The 25,884-nt window shown below is 47.3% G+C and overlaps 5 protein-coding genes across 5 annotated transcripts; 4 read left to right on the top strand and 1 right to left on the bottom strand.

Annotated features, from left to right (window-relative positions):
- The first annotated feature begins 858 nt into the window (after positions 1 to 858).
- On the top strand, positions 859 to 2,085 carry LOC100836220 (F-box/kelch-repeat protein SKIP11). The gene is given in 1 exon segment (XM_010231948.1): positions 859 to 2,085. A coding segment is annotated over 1 exon segment (1,227 nt).
- A 6,458-nt stretch (positions 2,086 to 8,543) lies between these two features.
- Positions 8,544 to 9,654, top strand: LOC100821143 (transcription factor ILI3). Its single transcript, XM_003558659.4, has 2 exons — positions 8,544 to 8,875; positions 9,005 to 9,654. The coding sequence occupies exons 1-2, from the start codon at positions 8,771 to 8,773 to the stop codon at positions 9,155 to 9,157; spliced, it is 258 nt and encodes an 85-aa protein (XP_003558707.1). The 5' UTR covers positions 8,544 to 8,770; the 3' UTR covers positions 9,158 to 9,654.
- Positions 9,655 to 14,900: 5,246 nt separating this feature from the next.
- Positions 14,901 to 16,103, bottom strand: LOC100835912 (GPI-anchored protein LLG1). The gene is made up of 3 exons (XM_010231947.3): positions 15,797 to 16,103; positions 15,635 to 15,691; positions 14,901 to 15,532 (listed from the first exon to the last, which is right to left on the bottom strand). Exons 1-3 carry the CDS (start codon positions 15,888 to 15,890, stop codon positions 15,165 to 15,167), a joined length of 519 nt encoding a protein of 172 aa, XP_010230249.2. The 5' UTR covers positions 15,891 to 16,103; the 3' UTR covers positions 14,901 to 15,164.
- A 611-nt stretch (positions 16,104 to 16,714) lies between these two features.
- Positions 16,715 to 20,469, top strand: LOC100846647 (alanine--glyoxylate aminotransferase 2 homolog 1, mitochondrial). The gene is made up of 9 exons (XM_003558657.4): positions 16,715 to 17,101; positions 18,064 to 18,294; positions 18,382 to 18,552; positions 18,962 to 19,105; positions 19,232 to 19,411; positions 19,500 to 19,725; positions 19,844 to 19,957; positions 20,039 to 20,125; positions 20,202 to 20,469. Exons 1-9 carry the CDS (start codon positions 16,874 to 16,876, stop codon positions 20,243 to 20,245), a joined length of 1,425 nt encoding a protein of 474 aa, XP_003558705.1. The 5' UTR covers positions 16,715 to 16,873; the 3' UTR covers positions 20,246 to 20,469.
- Positions 20,470 to 20,665: 196 nt separating this feature from the next.
- LOC100846343 (nuclear pore complex protein NUP96) lies at positions 20,666 to 25,159 on the top strand. The gene is made up of 5 exons (XM_003558656.4): positions 20,666 to 23,391; positions 23,558 to 23,681; positions 23,939 to 24,090; positions 24,169 to 24,266; positions 24,593 to 25,159. Exons 1-5 carry the CDS (start codon positions 20,932 to 20,934, stop codon positions 24,780 to 24,782), a joined length of 3,024 nt encoding a protein of 1,007 aa, XP_003558704.1. The 5' UTR covers positions 20,666 to 20,931; the 3' UTR covers positions 24,783 to 25,159.
- The last annotated feature ends 725 nt before the right edge of the window (positions 25,160 to 25,884 follow it).

Below are 25,884 nucleotides of genomic sequence, written 5' to 3'. Positions count from 1 at the left end.
TTTCTATTTTAGAAGCATGTCTGTTTCTAATTCCAATGAGCCAAAACAGACGAGAGGGAAGAGGGTGGGACCAAAAAATTGAAGGAATAAAAAAGGAAAGAAATAAAACAAGAGGGAAATCTTGATTCCAAAAATACTCCTACATATGAGATAGGGGAGGTGGGAGAGAAAGAGGGGAGAGCAGCACATACACACAAACTAAAAGAGCGGAGACGGAGGGAGGGGCATAGGCGGTCAGAAGCATTAGATGGGGAAGTTGTAACCAAGTGGCAGCAATACATAGATTCATCTATCTCTACATGTATAAAACTTTTCTTCCCTGCACATATGGTAGGAGGGAGGGAGAGAGAGAGAGAGAAGGGAGCAGCATAAGGAATTGGTGGGGAGGGGATTTCTATAGGCAGCGGCCCACGATATTTCAGGGGACAATTTTTGGGTTTGTGGTCTCACGGGTTCGTTTAGGTGTCATTCTATGATTTTTCTTCATCGTCTTCTTCAATCTTCGTCGTGTTTGGGCGGCTTGGACTTGTGTTATCTGAGTTGTTGTGAGGTTGAGAGATTAGTCTTCTTTTCTTTTCTTTTTTTTGGTGGGGGGTGGGGGGCGGGGGGGGGGGGGAAAGGATTTGTGGGAGACTAGTTGGGTTCTCGGTGGAAAGTTTGTTTTTATGCCTTATTTTATTCAACGATCTTCTCATATCTCAAATGCTTTCCCCTGCTCTTGATCGTTTCGTTCTTGTTAGTCTCATCCTCGCTTACTTTCGCTCGCCTGTAAATTCGCTCTTGCAGATCACAGTTAGGAGATTAGCCAAGATTATCCCTTTTTTGGACCAAGCTCTGAAGAGTGGGAGGGAGCAAAGCATGACGTTAGAAGGAAAATATCTCGAGCGCGATGTCCTCACCGGCAAGCGCCGGGAACCAGAAGATTTTGAAGATGAAGATATGGAGGAGGTATATGGCGGTGGCGGAAAGCGCATCAAGTCTACTTCTGATCTGCTGAACGTCTCCGAGAGCAATGACTCCAGCGGCCAAGCCTCCTCAGGGAGTGGAGAGCCAGATGGTGCTGGAAGCAATCTTATTGGCGAGATTGGCCGTGACCTGTCCATCAACTGCCTCATCCGGCTATCAAGGTCAGACTATGGCTCGATGGCCTCCGTGAACTGGGATTTCAATTCACTTGTGCGCAACGGTGAGATCTACCGCCAAAGGCGGCAAAATGGTATGGTGGAGTATTGGGTCTACTTCTCTTGCAATGCCCTGGAGTGGGACGCTTACGACCCATATCGCAAGCGTTGGATTCAAGTGCCTAAGATGCCACCAGATGTATGCTTCATGTTCTCCGATAAGGAGTCACTTGCCGTGGGCACTGAACTGCTCGTTTTTGGGTTGGTTCACATTGTCTTCAGATATAGCATCCTAACCAACTCATGGACACAGGTTGATCCGATGAACTCACCGCGGTGCTTGTTTGGTTCAACAAGTGTCAGTGAAAAGGCATATGTGGCAGGGGGCATTGATTCTTCTGGACAGATATTGAGCTCTGCAGAGATGTATGACTCTGAGACACATACTTGGACGCACCTTCCCAGCATGAGTACAGCTAGGAAGATGTGTTCCAGGGTGTTCATGGATGGCAAGTTCTATGTGCTCGGTGGTGTTACGAACAACGACCAGGTGTTGACATGTGGTGAGGAATATGACTTCAGGCTGCAATCTTGGAGAGTCATTGAGAACATGTCTGAGGGCCTATAAGGACTGACAGGTTCCCCTCCGCTCATTGCAGTTGTCAAGAACCAACTTTATGCAGCTGATTACAGTGAGAATGATGTGAAGAGATATGGCAACGTCAACAATAAGTGGATCACTCTCGGGAAATTGCATGAACGGTCTATGTCAATGAATGGGTGGGGCCTTGCTTTTCGAGCTTGTGGTGACCGGCTGATTGTTATTGGAGGTCCAAGTACTTTTGTTGGTGGCTAAATTGAGATTCACTCATGGATCCCTAATGAGCAACCGCCTGTTTGGAATTTTGTTGCCACGCAAACATCCGGGAATTTCGTTTATAATTGCGCCGTGATGGGTTGCTGAGTCTGCTCAATAAAAAATTAATGCAGTGGATATTATGAAGGACGATAGTATGCACAAAGGCAACCATTTCAATTGCTTCGCCCCTGATTCTTCATAGGGATTTCCGCCTTCTGCCCAATTTTATACTTTGACCGAACATCCGTTGAGTGGAAGCAGCCTAATGTATTCTTTGAGTTCTGATACATTTGTTCTCCTTCCTAATACATTCTTATTTGGATCAACAACTCGTAATTTTGAAAATACAAGACTATGCAAAAACAATGGTATATTAATACTCTAGAAAAACTTCAAGAACACTTTCCATTTTGATGAACGGCCTGTTATGATGAAATTCATCCGCATGTTTACCAATTATGAATGTCTTGACTTATATTCATGGTTTATTTTTTAATCCAATTTGCTTCATGATATATGCCTTTCTTGAATTGTGTTGTGACCTTATGACTTAATAATTATATGTTGTTTTCATGTTTGTGATTTTAATGGTTGTATGCTATCAGATGCTCACTTGAGTTAATGATGTGTTCTAGTTTTAGTTTTTATGTCTCGCCGTGGATTTGGTTTGACTTGATACTTTTGTTTATATTTCCATGAACTGATGTTTGATTTAGTCTATCGAGTCGAGTTTGAGTGCTTTCCTTTTTGATGGAATGAGCAACTAGGATTAATTTCAAAATTTGAAGTTGAACTATGACTAGATGGTAATGAATGTTGCCTTTTGTGGGCCATTTAGGTTGAGATCGTGAAGTGGAATGTCATGGAATGGTTCCAAAAGCTGAGATGATTTCTGCGTTTGGTTCTTAGAACATAAAAAAGTTGAATGGAACCATATGGTTCCTCAAAAGAGAATATTCCCCAGATATTTCTAACCATCCCATTTCTAAAAAATGTAGGCATGAGTTGGTTCTAAGTGGAACCAGTGATTTAGTGTTTGGTTCCTAGTACATAGAAAAGTAGAACAGTTTAATTACATTTCATTCCTTTATTAATAGAACCGTCCCATTACATTCCACCTCGCTCTAGAACCAAACATTAGCTTAGTGACTCAGAACTTTTGCTTGTGTTGTCGACCCTTCTACCTATTGACTCTGTTTGTCTATAGTAATTTTCTCATAAGTTCGCTTTGTTCATTGATTGAGGCCCTTGAAGGTGAAAACACACCACCTGATTGGTTTTGCATGTTCTGTTTTAGCTTTTTCACCGGTTAGATACTATTCCGCATCAGCATCATGCAAGCAACGCATATGTCATTAAAATGGCGTAAGGGGGAAAACATGGATGATCGGTGTGTCTCGAATGCGTCTAGTCCGGAGAGCATACATGCCTCTTTTTGTATGGCAATGCTTGGTAATTCTGCAACATCCATCTTACATTGCATCTTGCATGAAATTGGATGACGTGTTATATATAGATTCTAACAGTAGTGTTTGCTTCTACTTGGGCCAAGATTTGTGCTCTACAAAAAGTACATGATGTTCTGTCTTCTCTCGTTCGTTGTGGTTTTGTGAATTCTGAATGTAAGAAAGAAGCGAAGCTCGTGTGTTTCCTTCAGAGTTCAGGGGAGATGGACACGCTAGGGTGGACGACGCCATGTTTGTCCTGTGGCACCTTCTTGAATTCCCGAGGAGCCCAACAGCAACAATTGTGAGGCAGGACCAAGGGACTGCCAGTAATTATCAGCACATGTGGATTCAGGGCAGAGCAAAGTCAGAGTGAGCCCTGGCTAGATACTACTCTCCCGTGGTACTGCGTTGCCTTGCCTTGTACTGTCTGCAGCAGTTTTGCAGTCAGGGTTTTCGCTTTCACCGACCTCTCCCATCCATTCATTCATCACCGCTGGCTATTGGCTATTGCCTACCGGCGGAGGTTTCTACGTGCCTCTTGTATTCACATGCTTCTCCTCTGACCGAGAAGAAACGCAAATTAGTGGGAGCAGAGTTTCTCTATAGAATACGGTTGCGATTTCAGAATTCAGATCAGGTCTGGTTCTGTAACTCACGTGAAGCGTCTTGGCCCGAGCTAGGCTCGTTGATTTCGACAAAATAGACCTCGTGAAAAAACAAAATCACAAAATGAACTCCGCGCGAAACTATTTCACTGATCTAACCCTTTTGCTCAGCGCCCGACACAGGGGCGCTATAGTCCATAGCTCAACGCCTAATCCGTAGATGCTATCTCCTACCAGCATGGCGAAGCCCAGCCAGCGTGGCCAGTCCAGGTCCCACACAAGTGTGTGTAGCGCCTGATTCAGGGGCGCTATACTCAAAGGCCTCACGCCTGAGAGCTGGACGCTATAGACGCTTCACAGGCAACCGTACCGCGCACTAACTGCAGGAAATCGCAGAAAAAATCAACTTGCAGTTTCAATTGTCGAAGAAATTAACGACCTAACTTAAGTGCAGGCGTGGATGGCAACTAACCGGGCAAAATAATCGCGTTTGTTTCTGCAAGAGGAGAAAAGGGGCAGGTGTGGGGCGTTTCTTCTCACGATCTAAATGCTGGGGCAGTTACGAGAAGGAAAAAAATAGAGATCTGCATAGGCGTATGAGGTAATCAGCAAATTTCACATGGTGTTTCACCTGCCAAAGCAATTAAGAGAAACAGACGCATGCATAGCCTCTATACTCAAGCCTATGCATGCAAAAGCGTAGGCTTGAGTACGTTTCACTTGCGGCTGCCAAAGATGAGATATCAAGCAATTAATCATGATGCAATTACTAATGATCCTTTTTGGGGGGTTGGGGGGGAGAGCAGTCGGCGGTATTCTCATAATACTCGGGAGTTGGGAATAACTGGTTTGCCGAATTTATTGGAAGAGGGCACGCGCTCGCTTTGCAGGAGAGGAATAGTAGCGCCCAACGTCTAGGCGCGAAGCACGTGGACTTGGAAAATTTGGTTGTTCTCCCGAGGAAAACGTACCTGGAAAAATATATTTCTCAAATTTTAAATACCATAGCACCCAGGTCTCAGACGCGAAACCCGTGGGTATAGCGCCCGTGACTTGAGCGCTACACAACTGCATGTAGGGCCTAGACTGGCCACGTTGGCAGAGGACAGCGCCTCGCGGAGAGACGTTGAGCTATGGAGGATAGCGCCGCACCGTCTGGCGCGGAGCAAAAAGGTTAGATGTGTGAAATAATTTCGTGCCAAGTTCATTTTGTGAAATGGGTGTGGCTCGAGGTCTGTTCTGTTGAAATCGACGCTAGGCTCGGCTCTATTTCGTCTTGACATCTGACGAGATCACATCGGAGATTCGCTTCGCGTGGCCGGCCGGCGGGGAACCCGCGGGGCGCGTACCGCTTGCACAATCAGCGGACAGTCATTGAATCAGTGTTACTGGTGAAGTTTTCGAGCTCTCTCGGTCTCCGGTCAGCCGCAGCGGCCCAGCACAGTGCGGATCCACGCACCAAATCGTCCTAGGAGTCCCGTCGCCTTTCGGCCCGTGCTGCGCCTGCGCCACAAGAGTACAAGACGGTGCATGTGGCCATGTCAGGACAGGTACACTGACGAGGTCGTAAAGGTCAGTACTCAGCTCAACGGTTCTTCTCTCTCACAAGCTGAGATGATCACAAATAACCACGGTTCAGGGTTACACATTTTTCCAACTTTGTCGCGTGTATGTCAGTTGTCTATGGACTCACAAATGCCAGCCGCACGTTGATTCTTGGCAGCATGACGATGCAACAGATTCATGTTTCTGCACTTTGTGCAAGTTGTGGTGTCCAATTCCATTGTCATACTAGCTACGGCTTGCTGTAATTCAGTTCAGTACAAAGCCGTATGCCGCAGAGCTTGGCCATCATCTAAACATGTCGTCATATAAACACACTTGCTTATGAAGTACAGTACATCACTTCATGTTCTGACCAGTCATGTCACTTATCTACTCCACCGGTCTACTCACATGCCATCGCAGGGGCATCTGCCAGGGCGATGGAGGAATTTTGTTTGTTTCACGCATGGCCGGATGGACCATTTGTTTCGGCCGGGAGTATCCAGACGAGATACGCTACGCCCATATAGGGATCTATCCTCTCGTCCTCATCGTCCGTGGCCCGTGGGCCGCATCATCTCTCCTCTTTGCGGTGATGCCACTTTTCGTTTTCTCTTTTCTGGTCCTGATGTCATGATGTGACGACAAGATGCCATTGGGCGGAAAAAAATTGCATGAGCGATGGGTGCAGCGGTAGATTGATGCCGCGTGGACGCGTCTTGCATTGGACGGCATGTCGAATCGACCCGGCCTTGTGCTTCCCGTCGGCTCCGCATCGCAGGATGGCTCGGCTCCACATTGATTCAGCTCGTCGAAGTCCATGTTGAATACGAGACGTCAGCAGCAGCAGCGACCTGGCCGGCTCCCACGCGCAGCAGCCGCAGCATCGGCACCGACGACACCCCGTACAGGAACGCGCACGCCTCCAGCCCGTCGTGGGCGTCGCCGGCACTGGGGCTGCCCTCAGACCGCGGTCACCGCGTCATGGCCGACGTGGCGGCCACCCGGGAGGTGGCGAGGAGCAGGTGCGCGTGCCGGTCCGTGGAGCGCAGGGCGGCAGCGCAGAAGGCCTAGTCCACCATGTCGCGGAGCCTGGGCGGCGGCGGCGATGGCCGATGCCATGGTCACGAGGAGGACGAGCAGCGACGAGCTCTTCATCATGGTTTAATTCTCTCTCTTGATGTTTACTCTCTAGCTTGTGTTGTCCTCCTGCACACAATCGAATCCCCTATTTCTGTCCGTCTTTCGTTAATTTGGGAGTGAATAAATGGGCCAGAGTTGGTGTAACAGATGACCGAATCTCGGTGTTATTTGGCGTTGTCTCCGTGGACTTCAATGAGCTGAGTCAATGTGGAGCCGAGCCATCCTGCAATGCGGAGCCGACGGGAAGCACAGGGCCGAGTCGATTCGAGCTGCCGTCCGATGCAATGCACGTCCACGCGGCATCAATCTAGCTGGGGTCGCACGCACTGCGCGCTGCACCCATCGCCCATGCACTTTTTTTCCCATTGGGCAGCGTCTGCGCCCGACTCCCTCGGGGAAACCGGTGGGCTCCTTGGAGTAGGACGGCAGGGCCCACGCACAGCTGCCGCTGCAGAGCGATTAAACCACCCCCGGGTTTTAGCTCGCGCGTGGCTACGGCAGGAGCCACCACCGGTGGTGGTGGAAATTCAATTCTGCTTTGCGTACGATAAAACGTTGTCGGATCTTCCATCTAGACCACATGGCATATGTAATGAACTGTAGACATTGACTGTTGTACAGAAATCAGACAAAGTTGGTCGTATATATAGCGGTTCTCCCGAAAACCGGAATTCAGTTTACGCAACAAAAAGGGACTTAAAATTTACCTAATACTCCCTCCGTTTCATAATTCTTGTCTCAAATTTGTCAAAAAATGGATATGCTATTTCTAAAAAGCATCTAGATACATGTAGTTTTTCAACAAGAATTATGTAACGGAGGAAGTACCTGTGGCCTTTGTGCGCTTGCTTTTTCCCGACCAATAGTTGTATTCGCCCATGTGTAAACGTGAGTATAAACATCCAAACGCCTAGCAATTCAGGGAAGTCAGTTTAAAGGATGATCACTTCAGTTCCTCCACTGTCAAAGTGTGTGTCACATCTTATAATGGCTAGATTAGAAAAATACAGGAAATTAACTGACCTGAATCTTTCTAATTTAAGCCACTATATGTGGGTCCTTTAGGTGATGGCACCGTCTTGCTTGCTATAGTCCCAAAGATCGTATAGATGCTAAAAAAGATCGCGTACGCCGCACCAAAGATTCAAGGCTCGTCAGCCAGTCCCCAGTCCCCACACAGGAGGCAACGAGCCCTTCGTCCATTCTCGCTAGAGACACGGCCTAGAAGGACCGTGATCTAGCTTGTCACCTTTGAGTAGTGGGCTAGTGGCCTACCTTGAGCCTTTGGCTCTTGTCGTGCTTGCTGCCCAAAGTCAACACCGGCCATTTATTGTACTACTAGAAAGGCTACACCGATTTCACAGCGGTACGTACTGTGTGTTAAAACTTGCAATCAACAGATCGCTGTACTGTGAGTCGAGGAGGAGATTGCTTAAGCTTAAGTACTCCTTCCTTCCTCTCAAGTTTGTTAAATTTGGTCAAACTTGAGACATCTTTTGTTGTACGGATGGAGTATATGATTCAGCTGCTCTTTAGAGATAAATTTGCAGGTAACGGAGATCAACACTGCCGTTGCTGGTTCAAAATCGTAATAAGAAGGTTTCTTTCTAGAAAGGAAAAAAAAACGTGACAAGAAGTTATTGAAGGCCTTGGCACGACTCCTTAGGTCATGCGGGTGTACTTGGAGCCCATGGGCCGGGACTGAGCATTTTTTCGCCCACTACCGAATATCTGGGCCGAACAGAAGGCGCGGCGGGCCCATCAGCCCCTCCTCCGGTCCTCCCTATTTATACGCTCTCTGCCCCCATCTCCTTCCAAATAGCCACTCCGATTGACCGACTGAGCTAGCTGCTCTGTTCGCCCTGCTCTGCTCTCCCCAACCAGCACGCACTCGCTTCATCAGTTGAATCGCTCGCCAAGTTCCAAGGCTACACACATCCGCCGAAGAGCGTAGCCAGTACGCAAGAAAGAGAGGCCCGCAAGAGGCGATCGAGAGAGTCCAAAGCTCTCTCTATATAGCTCATCTATCCGCTCGCCGGCCGGAGAGAGATGTCGAGCCGCCGCGGAAGGATCACCGACGAAGAGATAACCGAGCTCATCTCCAAGCTACAGGCGCTCCTCCCGGAGTCATCCCGCCGCAGAACCGCCAGCCGGGTACGTCTCTTACACCGGCAGCTGCGACTCTGCCCATTTCGTCAATGCAGCAAACTCTGACAAGAATTAAGTAATGTCGGGGTTTTTTCTTCTATATTGTTCCTGAGACTGGTGACCCATTATGTGCAGTCGTCGGCTTCGAAGCTGCTCAAGGAGACTTGCAGCTATATCAAGAACCTCCACCAGGAGGTGGATGACCTGTCCGAGCGGCTGTCGGAGCTCATGTCGACGCTGGACGACAACAGCCCCCAGGCCGAGATCATCCGGAGCCTTCTCCGTTGAGGCCGGTTATCCTACCTATAAGTAGGCTAGTAGCGCTCTCTCTATATACATTAGATTCATCGGCCGACGAAGAGTCAAGAGGGAGATGAGGATTGAGCAGACAAGAAAAAAGAGAAGAGAAGATGATGACAAGAGAGACATAGCATTTTTCAGTGTGGCTTTCTTGTTTATTTTCCTTCCTGAATGCTCTTCCATCTCCTGCTATGTACTGTTGTTTGTTTCTGAGGTAATCACAAAAGCCCTCGACCATTTAGAAACATGTTCGATGGACAAGTGCACCGGGGTTAGTAGAGGTCGACATATATGATGATGCTTCTATGAGCTGAGTGCACTGCTAGCTATATGTACTGTACTGTAGTCCAATTCCTAGCCTGTAGACGCGTCCTGCTGTAACTGCTCTCAGATTGAGATGCATCCCCTAGCTAGCTAGAGGTGTTGTTTTTGTAGATCGCTTTTGTCTCTGTTCTCCAATGGACAAGCTAGCTTAACGACGACCATGCACTGTCTATTTATGATGTCTCCTTTGTTTTTTCCCCCTTAAAAAGGAGAGATCTCACAGTAAACCTGTACTGCTAACTTTGAAGAAAAAACTACGTGTGGTAAAGGTATCTGGAGCAACGTGCAACATATAAAATGAAGAACCTCTCGTGCGGGCGAGCGGGCGTACGTGTGCAGATATCATGGACAGAGTCAAATCGTTGGAGTTGTTCGATACAACCTAAAAATTGTCAAAAAAGAAAAGGTGCAACATTGCTTGTACCTAGAGGGTCAAACATTTTGGCCCGGAGTGGGGCTTCTCGATACATGCATGGGGCTCCACGAAGTGTCAGTTACTACGAGATCTCCACACAATCGACCGTGGCGTCGGATCCCCTCTTGATTAATTAGTCGTCGTCGATATGACAGTTTAGAAATGTGAGAACCATCCGATTAGCAACCAAAAGTTGAGATTCATGTACTTAGAGTTGGAGACAGAAAGGATCGACAACAGGATATAGTATAATCGTACTCTCATCGGCTAATTTTGGCTGATACGACTCAGAAGACCACTTTGTCGTAAGCTTGATTGGATATGCCTGAAAGTGTAACTGGCCATGCACTATCGTACAGTAGTGTTTTCTGCTAATTTTTTGTTCTCGACAGGGTCACCCGTTCCACAGAGATACGCTGATACGCAAGTTGATTTGCATTTCAGAATTAAGGATGCATCTGCAAAGCTCGTGCTATATGTACAGTAGCCTTTTTTGTCCTAGCTACATCGTGGTCTCAAATCTCAGGAACTGTGCAGGTATATCCAAGTCGTTGCTCTCGAAATCTCTGGGGGCTGTACGAGTACTCATTACAAAATCCTGCTCATCGAACAGGACGATTATCTTAATGGCACGGCAGGACTACTGATTAACCGCACATTTTTCCACACCTTGGCGGTGCTACTATAGTAGAAAACCCAGACGCTTAGGAAATGGCTCAAGAAAGAGAAACCGTGCAGGAGAACGTGCAATATCTGCACACAAGTTTTGAGCCTGAGAAGAGGGGAATTTATTAGCCGGCTCCGATGGATGATCAGTCGGCAGAGAGAGACGCAGGAGCGGTTTTATTTATGAGTTCCAAAACCCTGGAAAGAAAGGTTCAGGCTCGTGCGTGGAAAGGAGAGCTGAAGAAGATCCACCACGAGCAGGCGGCCGGGCGGGAAATGGTCTCGGTGTGGGAGCGATTTGGGGAGGAAACAAACTTCCCTGTCTGTGATGTGAAGCCAGGGGCTAGGCCGGTGCCCGCGTAATGAGGAGGCGTGTCCGAGGCTCTCCTAGAAATGTGCCTGCCTTGTCCTGTCAGTCAGTCAGTCAGTCGGTCAGGTCAACACATCGGCGAGCCGCAAGGCTCACACAAGTGAACCCGCTAGTTAATTTACTTGGCCGGCGCCTAGTGCTTGTGATTTGAAGCAAGTGTCCTTGAAGTGCTAATTTAGTATACTCCTCCCTCAGCTTGGAGTGGTGGTTACAATACATGCACGAGAAACGCGTGCTTTGGTGTGCGTTCGATGTAAGTATACTGCTCTTACGTGTGGGCATCTGCAGAGCGGCAGAGTCAGAGACGTGGCCGGAAGAGGATCGAGGCCATGGGGATGATCTGTGTGCTTACGAGTGAGTTTACGGTTGCAGGTAGGTACCGGGCGGCGGTTGGGTTGGCAGGTGGCGGGCGATCCACTTGCCGGACAGCAGGGGGTCACCCCGGGCCGGCCGGCGGTGGTACTGGTACTAGTACTAGTACTGTACAGGCCCGGGCGGACGGGCATCGCTGTCGGTGTCGCGAGGCGAGATCCAACCAACCGTGGGATCCGGCCGGGCACCGATCTCGCAGGGGCCAGCAGCTGCTCTGCTCATAAAAGGCGAATCCGCCCCCGGCCGCCCCAGCTGCTTCTCTGTAGGGGCCGGCCGGCGGGGCAGACAGACAGGGTGCGGTGATGAGATGGTAGTCCCGACGATCGCCAGAGGACGTACACTTCTGTCACTTTCGCTGTTCCTTCACATTTTAGTCTGGACTCTGGAGTCTGGACCAGCAACTGGATCAGACGGCTGCGCCGGTGCATCATGCGAGCGTCAGAGCGTGAAATATAGCTAGCTAGGCCAGCCAAACCCGTCAGGCACGCTGATGAAGAACAACAGATCGTGGGCAGCGCAGGAATCTGACGAGCTTTTCGAGGAACATCTGTGCAGGACGCCCCCGTCTGTTCCCGGGAACGACCCGGTCGAGCAAAGCAAAGCTAGGCGAGACTGCGAGAGTCGGCAACGAACGAGGACAAGTCCAAAAAGGGCTCGAGCGCGAGTCTCGCGGTACGTGGTGGAAAAGGAAACCACGAACGCAGCAGCGGGGCGGGGGCATGGCGCGCGACGCCTGGCAAGTGGCACGATCGATCGGCACCATCGAGCCGCGGCATGGCCGCATGGGGGCGTCTAACAAATGTCGGATCTAGCTAGCTAGTCTCCCGGCCCTGCACCGGCGCCGAGGGTGGCCCGCGCCGCGCCCGACGGAGAGGGAACGCGGTCTGAATACGATTGCGCTGGCATGGGCGATGCATGAGTCACTGGCTGGCCCCTCCGGCCTGACACCCGACCGACCGGAGGCCCCCCCGCGCCGCGCCCGCCGAGCCCCACACGTCGGATTAACGTCGACATGCCATTTTTTTTCGGGCGACATTGGGTAGTACAACTCCGCGTTGCATGTTTCTATCCGCGAAATTACATCGCATTCATTGGCACTGCACGCGATGTTCTATACGGAGTACTATAGTTCATCTTGTGCGGTACACCAAAAGTCCAAAAGTGTATTTTTTTTTTCACGTCCTGGCTTTTGCCGTCGAACACTGAAGAGGCCCACGCGGCCACGTGTAGTCGTCGTACCGCCAGTGACTGCGTACGTGGTACGTACGTACGTCTCTTTCTTGTACGTACAGCACTACTAGCGTGCACGTACCAGCGGCGGCCGGCAGGGAGTATAGAGTCCCGGCTTTTCTTGTCGAGGTGATGCGACGGTGTCGATCCGTGCTTACTTGTATGTGTGTGTGTGTGGAAAAGCGAAACAATGGCAAGCGCGTGTCGTGTTGCGTCCTTCCCGGGTGAACAACGGGACATCCACGCGTCTTTATCTAAGTCATCCAATTTAAGCATTTTGTTCAAGATATGGTTGGTGCTTTAAGATTTGGACCGCGCGATGAAAAGAAAATAACGAAGTGGCTTAATCCGACAAATCTGGTTCGTCAACTGAGATTTAAGCATTTCGTTTAAAAATCCGGCGTCTGAAATATAGCCGCACCCTATCACATAAACATACGGATGTGTACGGTATGCTAATTTGTACCAGGGAGACCAGATTTTATAACTGGAACCATTCGACGGAAAAATCTGACCACTCAGGTCTAGATGTCACTACTAAGCGACAGAAGGCAGTGGATGGAGCCTGTGAGATTTCACCAAGTTATCATCGAGACAGATTGTCAAATGGATGTTAGCCTCTGAAACTCCCAATTGACGCGTCTCTAGTTTTTTAGGAACCTGTGGAACTTGGTTCTTGCTTTTCCCCGTTCTTTGTTTGTAATCGACATTCAACCAACTTCCATGGCTCACTACTACGCCAAGTTCCAATGTACACGCGTGTGAAGAGACCTTGAGCTGGCCTCCGAATGCAATGTATTCTCCGATTTGAACATCCAGAGTAATCAACATCGAGGTTTACCGCTATGACTTAGCAGGAGATCCATAGGTTTATACACTTGTAACCTCGAACATGTGTCGACTGCCCTTTGTTGAACACAACGAAAGCAAATTCCATCCACATAGTACGATATAAAAAACACTCATAATGAAATAATATAAATCACTTGGTCCTCTATATTAACTTTGTGTAGACCTGGGCAAACCCCAGGACGGGCTTCATAAAGTCCGGTGGAAAACCCAAAGCCCGGGTCCGTCCAGGCCTGAAACTTGAGAAAATGGCCCTTTAGCATTAAAATAAATATTTTGGGATCAAGGAATGATTTTTATACCTATTTTTCAGAAAATATATTTATTTTAACATATTTCAGGCTTCCGGCCTGGGCTTTGGATGCAAAATTCAGTCCCGGGCTCGGCCCGGACCACCCAAGCCCAAGTCTAACTTGGTGCATGGAAAACTAGTGGGCTTGATCCTTTGAACTCACCCCTACCCTGATCCAAAGGGAATGGAATAGACCGTAGTTCATTTTCTCCTCAGTTCCTCCCAATCCCCCTGGTTTTGCTCACTGCCTAACGATGCCTCTGAGAGAAAAGAGTTACGGATGGAAACCAAAATCGAAGATAGAGCACTATGTGACCACATGTTGGAGAGTTGCATTATAGAGACTATATATATGTAGATTCATAAACTCTTACAATAACTAATTTTGACTACGGCAAATAGGATAAGAGATCAAATTCGAGATTTATGATATTGTTAATATTTGATTATCCAATTTCTTAGGAAGCTCACTGAATAATTTAATTTAGAATATCATAGATGTGTGTCCTGTAAGGCTGTAACCGCTCACTCGCTAAATAAAGATGATTAAAGGTATTTTCATAAATTTGATATTTTTTTAGCTTAACATTTCTGGTTGCTATTGAACCACATTTATATATCTAAAATAATAAAATGTATTTCTTGAACACTTTCAGATAACGGGCTCACAATTGTGATGGTCGCTTTGCTGGTTCATGAAAAGATACTAGGACTAGTTTGGAGACAGGAATTTATTCCCAGCTTGTTTGAAATCGAAATATTGAATTGTCATGGATTACCATAATCTTGTTTACTCAACCATCTTTTGTCAATTTGATCTTTTGGTGAGCAAATTCTTACTTTCTTATGTTTGTTGCAATAGTTTATTGCTAAGTTAAACACAGCACGATTTAACGACCATAAGCTTTACAGATCCTTTTGACAACGGGCTATATCTATAAATTAGCAACGTATTGCTTTTCCAGGAAGCACACGGCATACAGATTTCTAGCCCTTTGGATAACAACATGGGTTCATTCACTTGATGTTCACTAAGCCGTAATCCCCATGGATTACCGTGATCCCGTTTACTCAACCATCTTTTGTCAATCTTTTGGTAAGCAACTTCTTACTTCCCATGGCTAAGTTTGTTGCAATAATTTATAAATAAATTTAGCGCAGCACAGTTTAACAACCACAAGCTTTACAAATCCGTTTGGCAAAACAGAATGGATTAGGTATCTATAAATTAACAGTGTACTAATCATGTTTCTTCAGGAATGACCCGACATACAATTTTCTGCCCCTTTCCATAGCAACATGGGTTCATGCACTGTGAAGAAAAAAAAAATCAACAACCTACGGCAGTTAAAATGTTAATCGGTCAATTACCACCCTGTGAAGAATTCAGTTTTTACATACGCATGCAGCAGAAATCGGCACCGAAGCACGGTTTCCCAGTTACATGCTTTCTGGCCACGACAACCAGATCAACAGATCAAGACAATACAATGAGCACGGACAAGGCCGTGGCGCCGGCCGTCAACATGGCCACCGGCACAGCGGATGCGGCGGCGCTCTTGCCCTCCTGGCCCGGCTGGACCTGCGGGATGTCGTCGGGGCACTTGAGCCCGCTGTTGCCTTCCCTGCAGGTGTTGGCGAAGAGGCCCGGCGGGTACTTGCCGTAGAGGTGGATGAAGCTGAACATGGTGGCGGCGCAGTTTGTGGCCGGGTCGTTGATGTAGACGGCGTAGGGGCACGCGAAGTCCTTGAGCGCCTCGCAGCACAGCGCCGCCTGGTACAGCGGACCCTTGCACCGGCTCGTGATGATCGTGTAGTTGGCGCCGTCGAAGGTCACCGGGCAATCTGCCAGAAAAAGAAAGAAAGAAATCCTTATCGATCAGACATCCGGTTCAGTTGACGTGAAACCTCGTATTGGAGACGGGAGCAGAGAGATTGACTACCCACCCTTCTTGGTCTGCAGCAAGCTCCGGCCGGCGCCGCCGGGCGAGAGGAGCGCTTCATCTGCATGATCGTCACACGGCAGATCGGTCAGATTCTAAGGATCTAGAGATTCAGAATTCACGTCACAAGATGGAAATTACGAGTCGGTCAAATGTGATGATGTACTTGAGATGAATCCGGCGGCAGCGAAGCCGGCGAGGGCAGCGAGCAGGGCCAGGCGCAGCACGAGGCCTCTGTTACCGAGCTCCAAACCCACCATCTCCTGTGGCCGCCTCCGCCTCCTCCCTGGCCACAGAGGCTTGGCCTCTTGGGGTCTCCGGGGCAATGGAAGAGAGGGTGGCGATGGGCGCAGGGGGGCGGCGAGCGGAAGCTAACCGGAGAAACGGTGGCACATGCGAGAGGCGATGCCAGGAAGCAGAGAGACGGACGGGCGCGGAGGCGGGACAGGACATGCATGCAGAGATCGAGGTTGGCGCCGGCGCGCGCGGCCAAGAGTGAAATGGGACCGGGAGCGTTTAAAAATAGGCCGCGGTTTGGACGGTTGGGGAACGTCCAAGGCCCGAACTTAACATTGATACGATCTCACGACGCAACTGAATTGCAGGCCCGTTTTGATGTATACAACTGAAAAGCTGCCCTTCTGCACCTTTACTCAATCTAGAAGCCAGGGAATAATAGGAGACAATCCAGACAGCGAAAGAATCAACGATCACGGGAAATCGATGGCGTCGTCTTTTTGGCGGCCTAATAAAGATCCAAAGCCCACCGATCAAATAAGGATCCAAAGCCCATGGTGGCTAGACACTTCAGTAAGCTTGCTCGAAGGCGTAACTTCGAATACCGTAAACCTGAAAGGAAAACTAACTACGCTTTCGAGTGGGATAGATAAGCCGATAACGACAGAAGACCAAGCCTCCCGTGTCTATACCCCACTCGACGATTCCGATGGTTCCATCTCCCATGTCCCGCACGTCAGCGACACGTGAACCCGGCGCATCCACGTCGCAGACATCCAGATCCCGTTCCGGCGAGAGTTATCGGAATCTGAACCTCTTCCACGTCACCGCCAACTCGTATTCCACTACGGCCGCAAGCCGCCATTGTCAGTTTGTCACTAACCTCCACCCAGTGCTAATCCAGTAATCAATCCCACCGCTGCAATCTCCCTTCTCTCTCGTCTGTCTAACCACCCTCGAGCAAATCCAGCTCTGTTCCCGGCTGTCCCGTTCTACCTAATATTCCATGGCCGCGTTGCTGCTTCGCCGCGCGGCCGCCGGCCGCAGGCGGTGTCCGGCGGAGGTGCTGCGGAGGCTGGTGTCCTCGGAGGCGGCGCCGGCGCCGCGGCCTCCGCCGGAAATGCCGCCGTTCGAGCACCGGCCGCGTCCGTACGCGGGGATGGGCGGCGATGAGATCCTCGAGAAGAGGAAGAAGTTCCTTGGCCCTTCCCTCTTCTACTACTACCAGAAACCGGTAACAAAACTCGTATCTCTTCTGTTCCTTCGACCTGGTGACTGTGATTTTGGGTTTGTTTATGATTTCCCATAGGAGACGATAAAATTTTTTAACCAAGAGACGTTGAATCCAATCGCGTGATGTGTGAAACCAGTCCTTTTAGTAGGAGAATAAATAACTGATGCAGTGGAGGATGTTTCAACTTCATCATGTAAAGATTCTGTTTGATGCAGATAATGAAACATCAAGGGTCCATGTGTCAGTGAAACATCAAAGTGGCAGATAAGAAAATGGGGCGTACTCATTTCTATGTCGATCATCATGATTGTAAATTCTGTATTCAGCGAAAATGAGCCGGTTAAAACATTTTGCAAAACAGTGTGCGATTTTAGGTGTAGAAATGTGCAACTGAGCAACCCCAAAGAACAGGGGCAAACCATCAAGATCCCCGGTCAAAATTAATATGAAAAACAATGCACAAGATGTCTGAAGATATGCCAGTATATAAATAGTACTCCCTCCGATCATAAATTGTTGTCGAAATATTACATATATCTAGACGCTTTTTAAGAATAGATACATCCATATTTGGGCAAATTTGAGCCAAGAATTTAGGATCAGAGGGAGTAGTACTGTAGTAGTATATAATACTCTGTGGAAGACGGGATGTTTTGCCACGAAATATTGAAGTAGTATCCTTGATCGCGTGGAGTGTGAAAGCAATTCTTGATCATACTAAGAGAATAGATTTTGCAGTAGATGAGCATGTTTCACAACTTCATCAATCATTATGTAGGATTCGGTTCGGGGTGTTGGTACTCCATTTCTCCTGCTCACAAGTGGTTACAAGACCCATGTGTCTGTGAAACCACCACAGAATAGTGGCAAATCCTAAAACATATGAAAAATAATGTACAAGGTGTCTGAAGATATGCCAGTATATGATGCCCTCATAATCCCCATTGTATTTGTATTGGCAGCTCAACATCGTGGAAGGGAAGATGCAGTACCTATATGATGAGCATGGCAAGAGATACCTTGATTGCTTTGGAGGCATCGTAACGGTTTCATGTGGCCATTGCCATCCTGATATTGTGAATGCTGTGTTGGAGCAGACCAAGTTGCTCCAGCACACAACCACCATATATTTGCATCACGCCATCGTGGAGTTTGCTGAAGCACTTACCTCCAAAATGCCAGGCAATCTCAAGGTAAAATACCGCCTTTCTCAGTGCAGCTACAATCTACAACGTGAATGAATGAAGTATGAGTGTGTCATATTTTTGGATGGTATATAGGTTGCTTATTTTGTCAATTCTGGGACGGAAGCGAATGAATTGGCAATGTTGATGGCTCGGTTGTATAGCGGGAATCTCAGCATGATTGCATTGAGAAATGGATATCACGGTGGGAGTGCTGGAACAATAGGATTGACAGGTCTGCAGACGTGGAAGTATCCAATTCCTCAGGTGCGTGTCCTATTATTTGTACAACATCACCAGGGATTTTCAGTACAATACTTTTGTATTTCAATTAATGTACTTGAAATATGGTCCTGTTATACATCTTTATTTATTTTATTGATGCTAAAATTAATACTGACGCACAAAAGTTTTCAAAATCCCTAGTATTTTTCGTCAATTGTATATGGATGGGATTTATATCGTTAGCTAATTTGCCTATGTTTTGGGCAATGCTGTGTCGTATTGTAATGAGAAGATGTAACCTTTAGTATAGCCGTGCACAATTTTGTTTAAGCATGACGTAGTGTAGCTTAAGCTGTTTCTTATCACGAGCCATTTATTTCTCAGTAGCAAACGACTACTTCTCAAACGAATAACTGTTAGTTGCAAATGAATTCTTGGCCTTATTTTGTAGGGTGAGATTCATCATGTCATGAACCCAGATCCTTACCGTGGAGCTTTTGGGTCTGATGCTGCAGCTTATGCCAAGGAAGTTGAAGAACATATAAATTATGGAAGCTCAGGAAGGGTTGCAGGTTTCATTGCAGAAACTTTCCAAGTATGACCAATATAAAATTATAGTACAATACTGTTAACAAATTGAATAAATATAGGTTTAATCTAGCTTGTATCCAGATGAACTTATTCATATAGGAATCTCCTTGATTGATGAACGCGATTGCAGGGTGTCGGTGGTGCTGTTGAACTTGCTCCTGGATACCTGAAGTCAGTCTATGATACTGTTCGGAAGGCTGGTGGTGTCTGTATAGCTGATGAGGTCCAAAGTGGTTTTGGTCGCACTGGAAGTAACTACTGGGGATTCCAGACGCAAGATGTCATCCCTGACATTGTAACAATGGCAAAGGTTTGTGTACATTGACTAAAACTCTACTTTGAAGGTTTACTTTTAGTTGACAGTATCTTTCAATGCTAACGGATATTCTTGTTTCCAGGGAATTGGCAATGGTCTACCCTTGGGTGCAGTTGTCACTACTCCCGAGATTGCAAACGTAATGGCTCAAAAGATTCAGTTTAACACATTTGGTGGCAATCCTGTTTGCTCTGCTGGTGGATTGGCTGTGCTTAAGGTTCTTGACAAGGAGAAACGCCAGGCACATTGTGCAGATGTTGGTGCTCACTTGGTGGAGCGTCTGAAATCGCTGCAGCAGAAGCATGAAAGTAAAACTTCCCATCTTCTGATCCATTTGAACCAAGAGAACTCGGTCAACTATCTGTTCTTGAATTTGAGTTAATCTATTCGAATTATACTTATCCTCTTGGTCTTGCTTCTGTTCAGTCATTGGAGATGTGAGAGGAAGGGGACTGATGCTTGGGGTGGAGCTGGTTACTGACAGAAAGGAGAAGACACCAGCCAAGGCTGAGACTGCTGTACTGTTCGAGAAACTAAAGGGTGATGTCTCTCATTCCCTACCTTCATCGTCTCAAAAAGTTCCTGTATACAAGCCCTAATTTCGTTTTTTCGTTCGACCAGATCTTGGCATCCTAGTTGGAAAAGGCGGTCTGCACGGCAACGTCTTCAGGATAAAACCACCAATGTGCTTCTCCAAGGACGACGCAGGTTCGTACAACTGTCTGAGCAACATCTCCATTGCCGCATTGACTAGCTAGTAACAAAACGCTGCGTACTGCTGCAGATTTCTTGGTGGACGCCATGGACTACACGATGTCAGGGTTTTGAGGATCCTGAAAGTTCTGCTCCTGACTGGACGATCACCACCAGGCACCGCGACGACGGAGTGCATGCTTCCCCTGGTAGCCCTGACACCTACCAATAGCTCGGCTGCGTATTTACAAGTATATCATGTCCCCTGGGTGGCTCGGCTGTTGTGTTTGTGATTGTCATGGTGAAACAGAATCCCCAGGGATGATGAATAAATGAAGCGGAGAAAAACATCAGAAATGTGTTGTCTGGCTTGCGTGCCGTTTTGCTAGGGATATCTGAAATCCATTAGAAAAGGAAAACAGAACGTACAAAAAGACGCAAACGACCAATACAAACGGCCCAATGGACCAACATTGACGGCCTCGTCGAACGGCCCATTATATCGCCACGGAGCAAAATCAACCAATTGCTATTCGGTACGGCCCAGCGTCTGACGGACGGACGCGCCCTAGGCCCTAGCTCGCAGATCGCACTGACAAGCCGCGCCGCGCCGCCCCTCTTCCCCTCGCTCGCGTCGGCACACGCAGCGCACCCCAGCAGCGAGTTCACTCCACTCCGGCACTACCCCGCCGCCACGCGGCGAACCCGTCGTTAGGAGGAGGCGCGACTGAATCGGCGGCCAATCGGAGGCGTCCGGTCAGGCGCGGCACTGCGGCCGCCGGCGGCGGCGGCAGCTACACTCGACTTCGGCCTCGTCGCTGATGGCTCTCGACGCCATGTTCCCGGTCCTGCGTTCCTCCGACTACTTCACGAGGCCGTCGATCGATGAGCTGGTTGAGAGGGAGGCGGCCGACCCGGGCTACTGCAGTAGGGTTCCGAACTTCGTCGTCGGGAGGGCGAGGTATGGGCAGGTTATGTTCTCCGGCAATACCGACGTCAGGGGGCTGGACCTGAATGAAATCGTCACGTTTGACCGCCATTGCGTGGTGGTTTACGGGGATGAGGCTGGTAAGCCGGCCGTTGGCCATGGCCTTAATAAAGCTGCGGAAGTGATGTTGTTGCTGGATTTGAGAAGTCTTCCAGAGCCCAGCATCCTTGATGAGTTGCTAAGGTGTCGCACGAAAAAGCAAGGTGCTAGGTTCCTCTCGTTCAATCCTGTGAATGGCTATTGGAAGTTTGAGGTTGATCACTTCAGTAGATTTGGGCTAGTGGACGAGGAGGAAGAGGATGTTGCCATGGACGAGGTGGCTGCTCGACAACCGATCTCTGAAGCAAGAGACCCACCTTCAAATGGATATGAACTGGAGCTTTCGCATTCATTGCCTGCTCATCTTGGGCTTGACCCCGCAAAGATGCAAGAAATGCGGATGGCATTGTTTCCCAATGATGAAGATGACGTAGATATGGAAGATGGCTTCCCATCTGATCAGAGATACCTTAGCAGAGAAAGGATGAGTGTGGATTCACCAAACACAAGTGCTAAAGGTGCGCGGCTGAGATCTCTGTCACCTTTGCAGGGTTCTTCCCAGAAATTCGGAAGGAGGTCTGGTATGCTTGCAAGGAAAGAACCACATGCATTGCTGGAGTACAGTGTGAATCCTTCAGAGCTTGGCCCATCTTCTCATGGTATTCTTATGTCTGGAAAAAACAAGGGATTTCCTGTGAGAATGGCCAAGGTAGAAGGTTTCAAACTACCAGCTGAGCAAGCAACTCCTGTTGCTGGAAAAGTATATTCTAATTGCGTAGTGGATGCTGCTTTGTTCATGGGTAGATCATTTCGAGTTGGTTGGGGACCAAATGGCATTCTTATCCATTCTGGTAGTCTTGTCAATAGTCCTGGAACTGGCCTTTCATCTGTTATTCATATAGAGAAAGTTGCAGGTGATAAAGTTGTGCGAGATGAGCAGAACAAAGTTAAAGAGGAGCTGGCAGAACTATGTTTCTCAGATCCAATGGACCTCCACAGGAGGCTTGATCGTGAAGTTCTGGAAACTGAGTCTGACTCGTTTAAACTAAAGCTTCAGAAAGTCGTGGCAAGTCGTTTGGTCTTGCCAGAGATTTGCAGGTCGTATATTGATATCATTGAAAGGCAGCTTGAAATCAGCGATTTATCTATGTCTTTGCGTGTGCTGTTAATGCATCAAGTTACAGTATGGGAGTTAATTAGGGTCTTGTTCTCTGAGAAAACAGCTGGCAACCAGTTAGAATTTAGTGGTGATGAGGATCAGGAGGGCATGATTATAGATAAGAAAGAAGTTTCTGTGAACATAGACCTTGAAGCACTCCCTTTGGTTAGGAGAGCAGACTTTAGCAATTGGTTACAAGACAGTATCTGTCATCGGGTGCAAGGAGAGGTGGGTTCCTTAAGTGATGCCAGGTATTTGGAACATATTATTCTGCTTTTGACTGGTCGACAGTTGGACACAGCCACGGAAATTGCTGCTTCAAGGGGTGATGTCCGGTTAGCAATCTTGCTAAGCCAGGCAGGTGGATCGATGTTGAATCGATCTGATGTTGCCCAACAACTGGATCTGTGGAAAATAAATGGTCTAGACTTTGATTATATCGAGGAAGACAGGTTAAGGATATACGAGTTGCTTGCTGGTAACATACAAGGTGCTTTACTAGATTCACCAATTGACTGGAAAAGGTACCTTGGTTTAATCATGTGGTATCAGTTATCACCAGATACGTCACTTGATATAATCATTCATTCTTATCATCAACTACTTGGTGAGGGCAAAGTTCCAAATCCTGTTCCTGTATACATTGATGAAGGACCTCTTGAGGAAGCAGTTCAGTGGTCCCCAGGTGATCGTTTTGACCTATCATTTTATTTAATGCTTCTTCATGCCAACCAGGATGAGAAGTTTGGGCTGCTAAAAACTATGTTCAGTGCATTCTCATCATCTTACGATCCCTTGGACTACCACATGATCTGGCATCAACGTTCTATTCTGGAAGCTATTGGTGCTTTTAGTGCAAATGATCTCCATGTACTGGATTTGAGTTTTGTTCATCAGTTACTATGTCTGGGGAAATGCCATTGGGCTATCTACGTCATTCTGCATATGCCACATCTGGATGATGCTCCTTACATCCATGAAAAGTTAATCAAGGAAATTTTGTCACAGTATTGTGAATTATGGAGTAAAGATGTGGCTCAGAGGCAATATATTACAGAACTTGGTATACCAGCAGAATGGATACATGAGGCTCTGGTTAGTACCAATTTCATAGCTGTCTACAATTTTTTGACATGCATTCAATGTGTGGCCCTTAATGAAAAGTTGTCTAAGCATTGATTACAGATATTTAGGAATGCCATTATGAGAAAAACACTACTCTTGAGCCTGCCGTAGCTAACAATATCTACATGCATTACAGGCTCTTTTCCACGAATACTATGGAGATCGGCAGGGTGCACTAGAGAATTATATCCAGTGCGGCAATTGGAAGAAAGCTCATACAATTTTCATGACATCTGTTGCTCATTCTTTGTTTCTGTCATGTAAGTCTTCTCTACAATGCACTAAATAAGTTGATGTAAAGACTCGATTCATTGCTTCACTTTCCCACCTATGCAAAAGTTTTCGGCTACACCTGGCTACTCCAAAAATTAAGCTTCTTGTCAATTTCTGTGTTACCCTATCAATTACTCTTTTGTTCATATATAGTAAGATGCCTTATAAGTTTTGTACTTCTGTTAATAAAACATTGCATGTTCACATGAGTTTGCAATTGCTTATTTCCCGGTATATTTTTCAGCAAATCATCAAGAGATCTGGGGTATTACAAACGTTTTGGAGAATCACAAGTCTGAAATTGCTGACTGGGACATTGGTGCTGGAATATACATAGACTATTTCATTATAAAGAACTCTATGCAAGAAGAAAGTACCATGGATGATGATGATTCAGTAAGCTTTTTTTTTCCTTCAGAAAATTCCTGAAGATTTCAGAGTCAACATATAACCAACCTTGCCCTTATCTTTCAGGATCCACTGGAGAGGAAAAATGAATCATGCAAGAGTTTCTTCGGCCGATTAAATGATTCACTGCATATCTGGGGAAGCAAATTACCTGTTGAGGCGAGGTAAGATACTACTTGTTGATGTAGAAGATTTACAACCTGCAAGAAACCAAACTTTTGATTTCTACAAGAAATAGTTGGTCTTTAACTGAATTAATCCTGCATCCAAGAACATATTGCAGCCTTGATAAGTTCACATATAATTTGGTTTTGCAAAGAGCTACTTTCTTTTCGCCTGAGTTGTATAATCCCCATTGCAAAACCAAGCTTCTAGTCAAAGTGGAAATTATGGTCATTCCTTCCACAACTCTAGCTGATCTTTTAATTCATCAATACATACTGGTATTCTTGATTTTCTAGGCTCTTTAACATTCTTATATATATGGCAGGGCATGCTTCTCGAAGATGGCAGAGGAGCTCAGCCAGCTTCTAATGAACTCTCCTGGCGAGGGTTTGGGGCCAGATCTCTACATGGGTTGCTTTCATACGATGCTCAATGCTCCTGTCCCTAATGACCACAAGGCGTCCTACCTGCAGGAGGCAGTCTCTGTTTTCACCGACATACTTTGTGGAGATTAATGCTAGATGGTCCACAAACATTGTTTCTGTGCATGACCTATGATATTGTTTATGCGGACTCAAGTCACGTAGCCTGGGTTGCGCGAGAGCCAAAAATCTGCACTCCTCACGAATGGAAGAGTTACAGTAGTCTCCATGTCCTAGAGGACTGTGATGTGTACAATTTGCTAATGATTGGTTGGTGCAGAGAATTGTCATCCCCTGTTATAACTCAGGAAGAAATGTAACGAGATTTTTCCTGCATAGTGCATAGAGTGAAAACTTGTCCTGTAATCTGTGCTGAACCCGTCAACTTGCTGCTTCAGGTATTTCTGTAATCACGGAGAACAGCAGCTCATGTAAGGTGTGCGTGGGTTAAAAATCAAAGAGCTGTCGTACATTTATCGCAGGTCAAATGTTGTTGGTTCATCTTTGTTCTGGCGTGCACGCGATGGATAATCATGTCGCTCGAGTGTTTGAAAGCTGCTTTTCACAGAACCATGTGAAGCTGCCTGTGGTTTGTTTACGGCCTAATACCGTGGACGGATGGCGACATGAATCCACACAACTCACATGGGTTTCTAGTAAGTTTTCTTTACTCCACAGTTTGCCTGTATATTTTCGATCGGCTTCTCCCCGAAATCTGCAGACAAAAGTAGGAAATGGTTTGTTTGTATATCATCTTCATATCAGTAGACAGCAACGTTTCCCACTCACAAGGCGTGGCATATCTTCTCTTAATTTAGTGCCCGTCGGTTGTGTATCCAACAACTGAAAAAATAAACACGACTAGGCACAAAGACTACACATGACTCTGGAAGTTGATGTAGCCCAGCAACCCCCGTTCCTATCATCAACGAAATTTCTCACGTTGCCACGTCAGGTTCTCGGATGACCGGACCCCAGACCCGCCCACACCGGCCAACGTATTCTTTTTTTAAAGGAGACTGACCAGGGAAACAGCTGCCGCAGCTCGGCGGTGGGCGTCCGTCTCCGGCGCCGTGGAAACAAACAAACGGCACCCGGTAATAAACAAAAACCAGCTACAGCGAGCGATGGCGTCACGAACCCACGTCGCCGCCGGCCACCCCGCACGCAGAAAACTTTAGAAAATTCGCGAGGC

This window comes from Brachypodium distachyon, chromosome 1 (genome assembly GCF_000005505.3).
Source record: "Brachypodium distachyon strain Bd21 chromosome 1, Brachypodium_distachyon_v3.0, whole genome shotgun sequence".
Taxonomy (NCBI): domain Eukaryota; kingdom Viridiplantae; phylum Streptophyta; class Magnoliopsida; order Poales; family Poaceae; genus Brachypodium; species Brachypodium distachyon.
Note: the sequence above shows the minus strand (reverse complement) of the source record. Positions and strands in the feature narration are given on the sequence as shown.